This window comes from Cydia splendana, chromosome 1 (genome assembly GCF_910591565.1).
Source record: "Cydia splendana chromosome 1, ilCydSple1.2, whole genome shotgun sequence".
Taxonomy (NCBI): domain Eukaryota; kingdom Metazoa; phylum Arthropoda; class Insecta; order Lepidoptera; family Tortricidae; genus Cydia; species Cydia splendana.
In genome coordinates this window covers 25,239,947-25,254,020 of record NC_085960.1, presented here as the reverse complement: position 1 = coordinate 25,254,020, position 14,074 = coordinate 25,239,947, and the positions used below count along the sequence as shown (strand labels likewise).

The window sequence follows — 14,074 nt, the reverse complement described above, 5'->3', positions numbered from 1 at the left end:
ACGAGACTCCATTTATTAGTTTACAATACAAGATAAAATACTTTTAGTCCGTGTAAAAAGACAATAAAAGAAAAATAGACGTTTATTAAATTTATTAAAAGTAATGTCTCGTACTACTTTAGAGCTCGCTATGTGGCAAAAAATAATTTGATGATTTATATTTTTATAACAATGCAATATAATAAAAAAAAACTATACAAAAAAGACTTAAGAAAGTAGGACACAATTAAATGTAAACATATTATTTATTTACCAGAATAATATTTATATTGTTTCAGGTGAAAGTGATGCTTCGCGTCGGCGCCTCGGGCGAGGGTCCCTTCACTAGTGGCACCCAAACGTTCTCCTTGGACAAACGCAAGAAACAAGTGAGCCTCTGCGAGAACACCACCGGCGCCGCCGCCGCTCCCGAGGACAGGAAGGTCGGCGTGGCCGCGCCGAAGATGTTCGCGTTTGACGCCATCTTCTCACAGGATGACTCACAGGTAAATTTTGATTTTGGTAGACAAGATCAAGAAACAAGTGAGCCTCTGCGAGAACACTACCGGCGCCGCCGCCGCTCCTGAGGACAGGAAGGTCGGCGTGGCCGCGCCGAAGATGTTCGCGTTTGACGCCATCTTCTCACAGGATGACTCACAGGTAAATTTTGACTTTGGTGGACAATATCAAGAAACAAGTGAGCCTCTGCGAGAATATCACCGGCGCCGCCGCCGCTCCCGAGGCGAGAAAGATCGGCGTAGCCGCATCTGCCATGCAGCGTTTGACGCGGCCTTCATAAAACGAAAGGTGTGGTCGCGGCAGAGACGTTCGATTTATGGGATCAATTCCGATCAACTCTTACAATCACTATATCATTCCTAAAAAGATTCAGAAAGAGAAAAGAAGAAAGATTCTCCAATTAGTCCATTGTCACCCTTCTCAACAGCTCTCGGGACAAGACAAAACTCGGGAACCAAAAACAGTAACAGTATTTTGAAATGGCTATGAAAATAAAAAACAATTTTTTTCAGATACAATAATGACCCCGCCTTTTTTGTGAAACGGTTTGAAATTATTAAAATGTCTATGATTACGTATTCTAATGATATTCCAGCACATTGTCACGTTTTATAGGTTTAAATGCTCGTTTGCCCTTCTCATAACAGAACTAAGCTCCCCAATTTAACCGAGGATTGCCAATTGATCCCGCGCGATGGCGCTAGTTTACTTTCCGCAAACTAAATTACTGCAGGTAAGTCGACATTTCGTTTCACGACCTTTTAAAAAATGTATTTCTCAACGTTTCGCGCCCGGCATCAACTTTATGAGGTAAGTATCTTTTCAGCTATTTGGAGATAAAATGAAATTACTTTAGGTAGGTATTCTGTTGCTCGAGGATGAAGAAAATGTCATGAACTATGAATAAATGAAATTATATAAATTTTACATGAAATATACTTTTTTTGCATAACCGTATCTTTACTGGGCTTAAGACACAGAAAGCGGTCTGTGAAGATATTTTATTTCGAACTTAATGATTATTAATGGAATCAGTACCTACCTGGGTAGATACCTATAATAATAGACAGGTGGCAATATATAACACGATGATTTTTAATCGGTGATCACTGATCAGGAACATTTTTTTCTAACTCAGTAATTGATGTAGATCACGTTGAAGTCGTAATTACATGGAAACAAACATGTTTTTTTTATCATCATTTTAATTTTGAGATCAATTTTAGTAGTAGTAGTAGTAGTAGTAGTAGTAAACTCTTTATTGTACAAAAAGACATATCAAAAATAACATACAATTAGTAAGAAGTACAAAGGCGAACTTATCCCTTTGAGGGATCTCTTCCAGTTAACCTTTGAGTAGATGAGAGGAGAAAGTGAAAAGAGGGTGACAAATGCAGCAAAATGTACAACAAGGTACCAGAAAGATAAAGGATATAAATACATACAAAATTTATAGGATAAACATACATATATTACACAAAAAGGAATGGGGAAAATACACTAAAAATTGGAAAGAATTAGAACGATATAAAGCAACTATACAATAGAAATATAGACAAATTAATCAGTCAGATCAGATAACCATAGTTTCTTTAACCTCTCCTTGAACGACAATTTTATCCTAAAATCGGTATCTATGACTTATAGCCTCTTTAGAAACTTAATGGCAATTGATAATTTATGAGTAATAACTTGTAATTGCCATTGTCATATGCATAAACAAAGTCATAGATCCGTCAAATTTCCCGCCATATCGATGGCACTTGACGTATCGTAGTTACTTAATGTAGGATAACCATGTATTTAGTGGTTATTAGATTTAATTATGTTTTAACTTTTAATTAATTAAACAATGAGATAATTGCGTGAGTCCTAGCCTAATAAGTTTAATTTGGGCTAGATATTAATTATTTTTCTACTCCTGATCACCGATCAAAAATCATCGTGTATATGGCATAGGTATGAAACGATACAGTAGGTATGTATGCAGAAAAAAGTCTTTTATAAACGACTTTTTTCTGCATGCATTCTCTGTAAAGTTAGATTTCCCGAAAGTATACGTTCCGCCATCGTTCAATTTTAAACCACCATCTCAACGCATCGCTCCGTGGAAAACGAAATGCCTACCTCCATTGTAAAGCGTACATCGTTCGCATATTTCTCACAAAACTCCACCATTGTATAAAAATGTCAGGCATTTTCTATAATATTCCTCAATTTTAATGCAGCTATTTTAAGGCAAAAGTTTCATGCTTAACTTTAGTTTTACTATTCAATAGTTACGTTATAAAAAACTTTCTAGATTGTTAACTTGCGATATAAATTACAATCGTAATCATACGAACAGGTAATATTGGTTCTAAAACACTATGAAATGACAGCCTACCTGAGGCTAATTAGACTATTCCACAATATCCTCATAAATTTCGCCTTAACTCTGCATTCCGCAGTCATTAATAGTGTGTAATCCCCTTTATCTAGCGCGTTAGGCACTGGCTTAAATGCGCATCGGAATTACATTCGTACGAGTTCCCTAATAGTACATTTACACGAAAATACGGCAGTTAACGATTGGGTATTAACCGAACATTAATGAAATTATTATGGCACTGTGCGTAAGTCATTTAGTTATGTGGTGCGACGCCATTTCTATAATGTTTGTTTTGTCTATGATGTAAGTACCTACGTAGGTAGTTTAAGCCATCCATAACATATAATTACCAATTATAAAATATTGGGGCCTAGCCAAGATGACAATCGTACATTGACAAACGCCAAAGAAAATATATCGGGATGACTATTTCACCATAATTTCACATCAAATGTGACAATCATTTGCGCTATAATAACGAAACGCATTGTATCTCTCTATCACTTTTCCTTATAAGTGCGACGGTGACAGTTACAGAGCTAACAGCTACAGAGCGTAAACGATTGCCATGTTGGCTACGCACCCTGATCTATTATTGCCAAGGTACCTTAAGTAATTTCAATTAACACATACCTATTCTATTGTTAATCGAAAAGTAGCATAATTGAATACCGACTAAATATAGATATAACTTAATTTAATTTCACAAGACATAATTGTAGTTTGAGTTGTCGCTTGGACTGTACGTGTACAGTGGCGTGCAATAATTCAGTTGACAGCCTGACAGTGGGCTGACAGCGGCTTACGAACCTCGGCCCGGCTTAGCGGACGGTCACTTCGTGTTATAATGGATTTACATAGGTATAATTTATGTACAGTTACCTACCTAATCATTACAATCATATTGGCATACTAGCCTCTCAACGTGACTCCGGCCAGGTAAAATTTGTTAATACATAGTAGTAAGGGAGCCCAAGAGGGGACTTTTCGCAGTTACTCGGGCGTGTCTGATTAAGTTATGAGTATTATCTTGCTATCCGTGGAGATCTACCTTAACCACTTTTGACGTCTATGTTGGTCGGGGGTTGGTAGGCAGTTTAAAAAATCGTTGAGTAGATTGTAGATTTGGTCATTTGGTTGGCTTGGTCCATGTTAATGCTACAGTTGGGATGTTACTTAATCTGACAATTATTTGCACACATCATCTTAATCTGACGGTTACAATGTGAAAACCGGGTTTTGAACTTGTAATCAATGTAATCATGGATTTTTAATGAACGTTTAATGAACTAAAGAAAACATTTTATACTACAAAATTCTTACGCACAATCATTCAACAAATAAACCTTAAAATTCCCTCTATTCGTTAACTGGATGAAACACCTCTCATAACAAATTGCGATGTTTTTTTAATAATTAACTGCCCTCTTGCGCCGGATCTAAACGCTTTCAATTAGCGACGAGGGGCCATTAAAATTTTCATTCACAACAATTTCAATATTCCCGCCAAATGAATTTGTTCGAGTGGGGTTGCTAAGACGGTATTTAAATAATTAATTACTAAATATTTAATTTAAGTGAGTAAATATTTATTTATAATATATAGTTAAGTACCTATCAAACAACAACGTACATACAGTGTAGTACCTAGTTGAGATACAATTGCTACTTTTTGCTGTGGTAGTTATGTTATACTATATCACATAACTACCACATCAAAAAGTAGGAATCGACACAAAATACCTAAACTGTTAATTTGGACTTTTACATATTTGTGTAGGCACGATACGAACACTATTTAAGTAAGTATAGGTAGATTAGATACCAATACGTACATATGTACAGTATACACATGTAGGTACTGAAGATGTTATTTACATGTATTTACTGTACTCTGACGCCTTATAATACCTATTTACTTATTTTTGTCAAAATCGCTATGGTATTTCCCTATCCGTTGCACATAATTATATATTTTAAATAAAAATAATATCAGAATATGCACCTATAGAAATAAATTTGCTGTTAAAACCTTGAATAGCACAAAAAGGCATACTTACCTAAGTCGATGTGATGAATTAACATAACCCATTTAGCGCTAATCACGACACATCGTCGTTTTGCCTCAACGAAGCTGCGATCGTTGCTTAGCAGTGAATGTGTTAATAGAGTCGTCGATGTAGGGTTTTATGGCTCGATTCGGAAAATGAATTAGATTTCTACTAGACTTCAACAAGTTACGATACGGATAATTTAAAGATAAGGTAAGAGGTACGATAGATATGTCAAATTTGACGTTTCCGCGATTCTGGAGGTCCTCTTGAACGATTTCGACAAGTTTTGACTTAGATATCCAAGTCACATCTAGTCGATATCTAATGTAGATCTAGTTGATCTCTATATCGTCTCAAGATCTTGTGATTATCTCGAAATCCGAATAGACCTGATAGAGTTAGCTTAGATGGACTCTGATAATTATACACATACACGTTAATATAATTCGTAGTGAATTGTTCAGGGAGGAAAAATAGCATTACGTTTTAATGGAGAAATGTCTATTGCCAGTTAGCTACAGTTCGATTATATACCTATCCCTCATAAACAATTAGGTGCTACTTAAAACCTAAAATACTACCTAAACCTAAACTACTTAAAACCTCGTATCAACTTACGGGTTTATGGCTTTAGCATTTTCGGATCGCATCGTCCAAAAATGTAAAGGGTGGTAGGTTAACCTATTTTCAACTTCGTCAAGATACAAACTATCCAAATACAAATACAAATTATTTATTGTTTATCTAAGGAAACATGGCAAAAAATTAACATCACAAAAAAAATAACTGATTTTCAAGACCGAAGTGATCCCATAAGTGTTCCGTGAACAAAGTATTGTACGGAACACTAACAAGTACGAGTAAATAGCATTCTAACATAATCTGGGAGCAAACCATAAGCCCTTTTAATTATCTCTGTATAGTAAAAAAAACACGAGGTTTCCCGCGATCTGCCGAAGGGTACCGAGGTCTGCCGACAGATCCCGAGGTGTGCCGCGGCTCAGCCCGGCTTTGCAACGTAAACATGATGTAAGTGGCAGATTTGCTTAAATTATTCAATGCATTACCTCTAACGCTGCCGTAGCGAAGTTTTCCCTTCTAAATCCCTTATGAAACAAGGTCAACACAAACAAAACGTTTAACTAAATTTATTTTTTTAATTGTTTCAAACAATTTTGATTAATAGTTTTACAAATATCTCTATCGGTTGTAATACAAATTATCCCCAGACGCAAAGCGTGTCATATATTATAAGTTGAATTTACAGGTTTGATAGGTACATATTAGATAGATCCGTATGAATCTTTCCAAAACATGAATTTCGTTTCGTATGTTCCAATAGAATGAACAATATCATTACGATTATCTAATATTCAGCTATTGGAGGATTGTCAGCTGTTTTTGTTAGATTGTTTCAGTTAGGTATTATAATCGTTTAATTTATAGCAAGCATTCAGATGTGATTTCTGTTGTTACAGACGGAGATATGTTCGAGCGCTCTCACGGACGTTATCCACGCGGTGATCAACGGGACGGACGGTTGCCTCTTCTGTTTTGGACACGCAGGACTAGGTAAAAATATTACTTATACTAGGTGTGGCTCACTACGCGATTTCGTCGTGTCGCTACAAGTACATATGGCCCACACCAATTTTGGTGTCTAGCAGTAGTAGTTGCCACGCACCGCTACGGTACGGACGCCTGCTCGCGCTTGCGCTACCTTGCGGTCATATCTGCCGTAATAGACGCGTTTTGTTAGAGAGTGAACCTTCTGTACCTTAGTACTACCTACATATTATTTATTCTGTGCTTATACTAAATACATATATGTATTGTACGTAAATGTGTTACCTATTGCGTTTTTGATAACTACTTTCAGGAGCAAAACAACAGCAGCAGGGGCTTTTAATACAGAGCAAAACTAACTACAAAATGTGTCTCTAAAAAATAATTCACTTCTTTTTATATCAGTCAAAAATGTAGCTTATTTCACCCGGGCTTACCCATTACGAGTTTATTGACAATCCATTAATCAATATAAATTCTGTTGTTTAGACCCATCGGTAGAACTCGCATTCTACCATTTGCGATTGCTAGAAAAGTCTGCTGAAACTATACGCGATACTTTTTTTAGGGTTCCGTACCCAAAAGGTAAAACGGGACCCTATTACTAAGACTTCGCTGTCCGTCCGTCCGTCTGTCTGTCACCAGGCTGTATCTCACGAACCGTGGTAGCTAGACAGTTGAAATTTTCACAGATGATGTATTTCTGTTGCCGCTATAACAACAAATACTAAAAACAGAATAAAATAAAGATTTAAATGGGGCTCCCATACAACAAACGTGATTTTTGACCAAAGTTAAGCAACGTCGGGCGTGGTCAGTACTTGGATGGGTGACCGTTTTTTTGCTTTTTTTCCGTTTTTTTTTTTTCATTATGGTACGGAACCCTTCGTGCGCGAGTCCGACTCGCACTTGCCCGGTTTTTTTAACTATGTCTTACCGTAGTTAGGTAAAAAGTCTTTAGGACTAACGACTTCATCGAAATGTTAAACAACTTTCAAACATTTTTCTAAAATTAAATATCCAAAATGTATGTTAGAGTCTAGTCCGCCTAAACTAACTTTGTGCCGTCTTGAATAGAACCAAGTGAGGGAGTGTCATTATTAAACGTGATAATTATTTTCACACTTTGACATTAGTCAATGCGAATACCATGCAGACTTGGCTTGGTCCAACTATCTAATTCTTGATACCGCTGCAAGTCATAGAAATAAACCTCATAGAACTTATATCTAAAGCTAATCCGAGACAAACTTGATCAGTGCTTGCTCACTCATATAGGTAAATGCGGTAATTAAAACGAGATAGGAAATTATTCACTCAGTTTGAGAATCCCCAAAATAAGCGGCATGTTCTCTAAGCTCGGTTTTAGTGGGATCTGGCTCCCGGAGAAGTTTCATTTGGCGAGCTTTCATTCAATTTGCATTTAAAACCATAATCCTCGAGGTAGGGGTAAGAAGAGGCTTGTTACTTTACCTCGTTTTGAATTATCGCCCTAATGAAAATATAAGCCTCCTTATTGTTCTTACGGATTATTATCCTGAGCGGGATTACTCGGAATAACTTGCAAAAACGATTTGCAGAGCATTAAAATCATGACCTAATTCTCTCGATAAAATCTCTAGTTTACCCTCTAGGTTGGCAGGTGGCAGTCGCTTTCGTAAAAACTAGTGCCTACGCCCATTTTTGGGATTAGTTGCCAAACGGATCCCAGGCTCCCATGAGCCGTGGCAAAATGCCGGGACCACGCTAGGTAGATGATGATTGATGAAATTGATGAATTTGCTATGACAAACAATATCATTGATTTGAATGGGGTGCGCGAGTTCGGTACAACTCACAGAGTTACTAGTTTAGTAAGAAACACAATGAGGTTTGTTAAATTGGCGTCAAGAATGCCCGATATTGACATATATGCACATAGTAAATACACACAAGCTTTGCTTAGTTTGGGGCTAGGTTGATCTGTGAAAGATTGTCCCGGAATACTTATTTTACGTTGTATGTTGTATAGGGTTTCATTTTATTTCAGTCTCTGACTTACTCGCAAGTTCAAGTAATATAAGTTATGGTTATTTAGGAGAAAGCCGCTTTCTCACCTTTTGCGTTTATCAAACTTTCAATTAAGATTCAGACTCTTTCCCATTTCGATGCAAATTCGGAGGCGACGAGGCGAAGCGGGCGGAACTTCGCGCCGCACTTTATAGTTCACTTGATAAATAGCGAAATAACTTGCGGTCTGCTTTGTCGTCACCAGCTTTGAATACTAAAAGTTTTTCGGAAATGGAAATCTAGGAATTTATTTAATGGAATGATGTCCAACTGAAGTACGAGTAATGGTGTCAAAATGTTTCTACTTAATTTTCTGCTTAGGCAGAGCAGTTTTACCTATTTTAAATTTTATGTTAATGTTATGTAAACTATACTTTCAGACATATAGAAGACTGGCAAATGTAATCGAAAGTTACCAAAGAGTACCAAAACCATTTTTCATCAATACATATTATAAAACAAAGTCCCCTGCAGCGTCTGTCTTTATGTTCTCGATAAACTAAAAACTACTTGAACGGCTTTTCATGCGGTTTCACCTATCAATAGAGTGATTCTAGAGGAAGGTTTAGGTGAATAATTTGTAAAGGTTTTGTGTAAATTGGTTGTACCCGTGCGAAGCCAGGGCGTGTCGCTAGTTATCTAATAATCCACTTAAACTCTCCAGGTAAATCGTACACAATGTTGGGGCGACCGGAGTCGGCGGCGTCGCTGGGCACCATCCCGTGCGCCATCGCCTGGCTGTTCCGGGGCATCGCTGAGCAGCGCCACAAGTGCGGAACAAGGTTCTCCATACGAGTGTCTGCCGTTGAGCTCTGCACCAATACCAACCAAATCAGAGATTTGCTGACGCCCTATCAAAATGGTAAGTGCACCGAGGTAAAACAGTGTTTGTGAGAGTAAAACAATGCTTTAATTTTGCATCAGTTGTGTATCAGTTGCAGTGAACGGAAATAATCAGTTGGTACTACCGGTAATGTAGCGTCACGTCATTATTAAAACGAAACAAATATTGATTTCTTATTTGAAGACTCTTAATATTTTTTGAAGCAAGAGACTGGGTTGGGTTAGCTGCCATACACAATGTTTTGACGCGGAGTCACTGGCGATTTGTACCTACCTACAAATTCAAGAGTTAAGAAAAGCTTGCAGTAATTAACCTAAACCTACTAATTTTGTACTATTCTTATCAACAGATACCGAACAATCGCCCGGCGTCTACCTTCGAGACGACCCTCTCTTCGGGACGCACCTCCAGAACCAGTCAGAGTTGCGCGTGCACAGCGCGGAGAAGGCAGCCTTCTACCTAGATGCCGCCCTAGCCACGCGGGGGGCGAGGGAGGAGGGCAAGGACAGCCATCTTCTGTACACTCTACATGTGTACCAGTACAGTGTTGGTGGAAAAGGGGCCGGTAAGTCCAAAACAATATTATATTTCAAAAAATATTACGAAGTTTATTATTGTTCAAGGGTTTTTAACTTAACTTAAAGCATTTATTTAGTTATTTGCATCATATATTCTTAGACTGCTTTATGAAAATGCTTATTTATTCTCATCAATTAATTAAACTTGGAAAAATAAAACTTGGTTTCACGAAAAAATCACTCAGTATGTGCAGATCAAAGTTCAGACTGATTAAATGAGTAAACTAATGAAGTTTCTTGTTCACAGTCGCCGGAGGTCGGAGTCGCCTGCATTTAATTGACTTAGGAAACTCAGAACGAGGTAAAGCTAGCGGAGGAATCCCGCTTTCTGGTCTAGGAAATATATTACTGGCAATATTTAATGGGCAAAGGCATCTACCGTACAGAGATCATAATCTGACACACGTACTTAAGGAATGCCTTGGGTCGCTCACTTGTCATACTGCCATGATAGTCCATGTGTCGCCTACCGTACAAAACTACTCTGATACTTTGACTACTTTACAATTAGCATCGAGAATACACAGGCTCAGAAGAAGAAAAATTAAATATTCTGCTAACAATAACGCGGGATCTGGAGGCAGTTCAGGAGAAGATGCATCAAAACCTAGTAGCAGTGAACCAGATCCTTCCAGCAGTGACCTGTCCGCAGACACTGTTATATACGTCGGACCATTAGATGATGCAACTGATGGTGAACATCCACCAGTGTATATTCCACACATGAACTCTGGCGACAATAGAGGTGTAATAAGTAAAGCACTGAGAGGGTCAGCGTTAGAACATAAACATAAATCATCTTTATCTAAAGTTATTGAAGAAAAAAGCCCTGTTCATAAATTACACTCTTCTCCTAAAGCTTCTCCCATGAAGACTGCCCTACAATCGTCAAGTCACACTCCAAAGTCTTCACCAGTTCATTCCGCTACTTCCAAACTAACGCCCGTTAAAAAAGTATGTTCAAAACATACAGAAGATGTTAAAAGTACTAGTGATGAACAATGGATAGACGGTCCTCGTATATCTAAATCAAAATTAGTAGAAGTTAGGCACATCATAAAAGAAACTCAAGAAAAACAACGTGAAACTTGGATCGATGGACCAATGCAAGAAACGAAATTGCCATTACAATTTGAATCCGTTCCGGTTCAATCCAACCAACTACCCTTGCAAATTGGTATACTTGGTTCACATGGTAGCGAAAATATTGGATACGGTTACATGGATAATCATAAAAAGAATATGATTAGGAAGTGGGTTGAAAATCAAACCTCACAAATCCATAAATCTCGACATAATTCCCCCAGTCATAAAAGTCAGCCAAGTCACAAAAATTTAACACAAAAGGTTTCAGAGGAACCAGAGGCAACACACAAAATGGAACCATTGAAAGAGTCAGCAAAGCGCATTCACGTTGAAGAGTCTACAGTAAGAACTGGCCTAAAAGCTGCTTCAAAGGGCAATGCAATAGAAGAAGAGAGCATAGGTCCACCAGTTAATGACACTCAAACACCTAAGAAGTCTAATAGTAAAATTATTGCAAAGAATGACATAGATGACGATGACGATAGTGAGGAACTAGCAGAAATTCCACCCGCTCTGCCTATAATACAGCCAAGTAGTCTAAGTAGTAGAGAAGTATCTATGGAGAGCTTAGATAGTAAATATAAAGAACGAATGAGAATGGATGATGAATTAATGTCTAACCATAGCAGAGATATTGACGCTCATGGTTTAAGTAGGCTAGCAGAAGATGATGACGAAATCTTAGAAATTATAGAAATAGAGGAACCGTTAGAACCGGTACCAATGCAAGATTGTTGCTTACAAGTAACCGAAGAAGACATCGCACTTTGTATGGGTTACACGGATAATCATTTCCTAGATGCAGACCAGGAAGACGCAGAAGATCATCCGCTGAGGATTCTTAGTCAAGAAAACTTAACCGTAGCATCAACATTTACAGATACATTATCATTATATAGTGAAGTCGAACGACAAATTAGAAACGAAGCATATCTTAGACAAACTCTCGGGTTTTATACAGAAAATTTTTGTTACGAATATGCCTTAGGCGGTGATGTGAATCCTCACGAAAGTTTACCATCATCTCGTTCGAGAATAGATGACATGCTGGGGCTTGCTGAACTGTACGGTTCTAGAAAAATGTTGGACAATAATGATTTACCCAACACGAGGATCGCTCCCCAGTTCCAGTCACTGTCTCTTTGCAATGTCAGAGATACAGAAGAATTTCACGGTGATGGTTCAGTTTACAGTGAACCCGCGTATCGACCCAGTGATAAAATATGTGATAGTTGCAAGAGAACCATGTCTCGACCAGGTAGTGCGGTTGGAGAATGCGGTGCTTTTCAAGATATAGAATGTGCACAGAACGACACCTACGGCCCTTTCGAAAGATACAGAGGAAACGACATAACAGACGCTAGAATAGCATCATTGAGGCATCCAGATGGAGCATCTGATCCAAATTTACGAGAAGAAAAGCGAATACCAGGTAATGGTGCGCCGTCAAATAATTTTCGAGAGTTGAAGTCAAATCTTCACCTAGAAGTTACACCTCCAGTAGTGACAACTGAACCTCGTTCGGAGAAGAATGAAAAGGGAGATAAAAGTGTAGCAAGAATTGTTGGCAGTTCTAAACCGGATGGTTACGATAGCGGCCACGAATCTACACCGAGAACAGGGAAACATAGCCCCGCAGCTACCTCGAGACGAGCCGAGTCTGGCTACGACTCTGTCCCGAGAGATTCAGACGCATCATCTTTAGACTCATACCCGACGCGGAGAGCGGCGGTGGCTCGAGCGCACGCCAAGAAACACACGACGGCCAAATACAAACAACATAGTGATCGTTCTTTTTGTTCGTGGCTCCGAAATCCCTTTGCATGCAAATATGCTGATACAGACCCTGAAATTAGTGATTTTTAATGTGATGATTGAATGGATCGATCAAACGAATAGAGTAAAATTACTAAATAGCATTTACTTGCCCTTAACGTTACCGAATTTAATCTGGAGACTGCTTTTGTACTCTAGATATACTCGTTTTTATATAATTAAGGCTTTTGCACTGAACCAATGAGGTTACCGTTGTATTTTTCTAAACGTTGCTTCTTATGTGCTCAGTTACTTATAAAATTGACGTTGTATCATTGTAAATACAGACGTATTGAAATTAATTCTACTTTGAATGACTCTTGATAACATTGTTATACTTCAGCTGATTTTTGTACTTTTATACTGTCTGAACTTGAATAACTTATCGTGTAACTTTATCTGGGAAATGTTAAATGTAGCTTTTGTACTAACTCGATTGAAAAATTGAAGCAAGATCAAAAGTCTTCCTCCGTCTTCCTCATAGACGATCATATCGTGAGTCTTGTTCTCTCTTCCTTCATGTACATTAACCTCATTAAATAAATGCTACCTACTTATGATCTTTCATTTGTTCGGTTCTTATTGGAAACCGGTCATTGTAAATTGTTTATTAAACTTTGTGTTAATCCAATCAGGATTATAAGTACAAGGCATAACAGAAATGAAATGTTCTAGTACTAAGACTGTTGTCATTTGCCATGTTTTGTATAGCTTTAATATTTTTTGATAATGTAATTATTAACGTTCACTGTCGGCGTGTCCGTGTGTAAATAAGACTTGATTACACTTAATTCTAATTACTGTGGCTTTATCAAATGTTGGTGAACGTAGTTATCGCTTATATCGTCAATGTTTTGTTATGATACGATTAATATTACAAATATTTATCCTAAATTTTACTATGCGTTCGTATTAGTTCACAATAAATTGTTCAATTTCAACTGACATTTGAGCTTTATTTTAAATCCCTGAATATTAAATAATTAAAACGGTTAAGCTAAGTAAGGTTTTCATTGTTATCAAGCAGCTAAATAGATAATAGGCTACCAGAAGGTCTCCCAAAATCTTTTAATGCAATAAGCACTTATAGCGAACCTATGAATAAATAACATGAAACTCAAAACTTCCCACCACCCCAGGGGTTGAATTTCAAAATCTTTTGGGGCACAAACTTTTTCCTCGAAAGTGGAACAAGTTTCCCCCGCCGTAAGGG

The 14,074-nt window shown here is 37.8% G+C and overlaps 1 protein-coding gene across 1 annotated transcript in view; it reads left to right on the top strand.

The window, feature by feature from the left end:
• LOC134797944 (kinesin-like protein CG14535) overlaps window positions 1–13,806 on the top strand; it is a 256,028-nt gene extending 242,222 nt beyond the window's left edge. Inside the window, exons 4-8 of the mRNA XM_063770285.1 lie at window positions 279–485; window positions 6,402–6,495; window positions 9,203–9,400; window positions 9,732–9,947; window positions 10,208–13,806. Coding sequence (XP_063626355.1) covers window positions 279–485; window positions 6,402–6,495; window positions 9,203–9,400; window positions 9,732–9,947; window positions 10,208–12,912 — 3,420 coding nt within the window. The 3' untranslated portion in view covers window positions 12,913–13,806. The remainder of the gene's footprint in view (window positions 1–278; window positions 486–6,401; window positions 6,496–9,202; window positions 9,401–9,731; window positions 9,948–10,207) is intronic.
• Window positions 13,807–14,074: the final 268 nt, after the last annotated feature.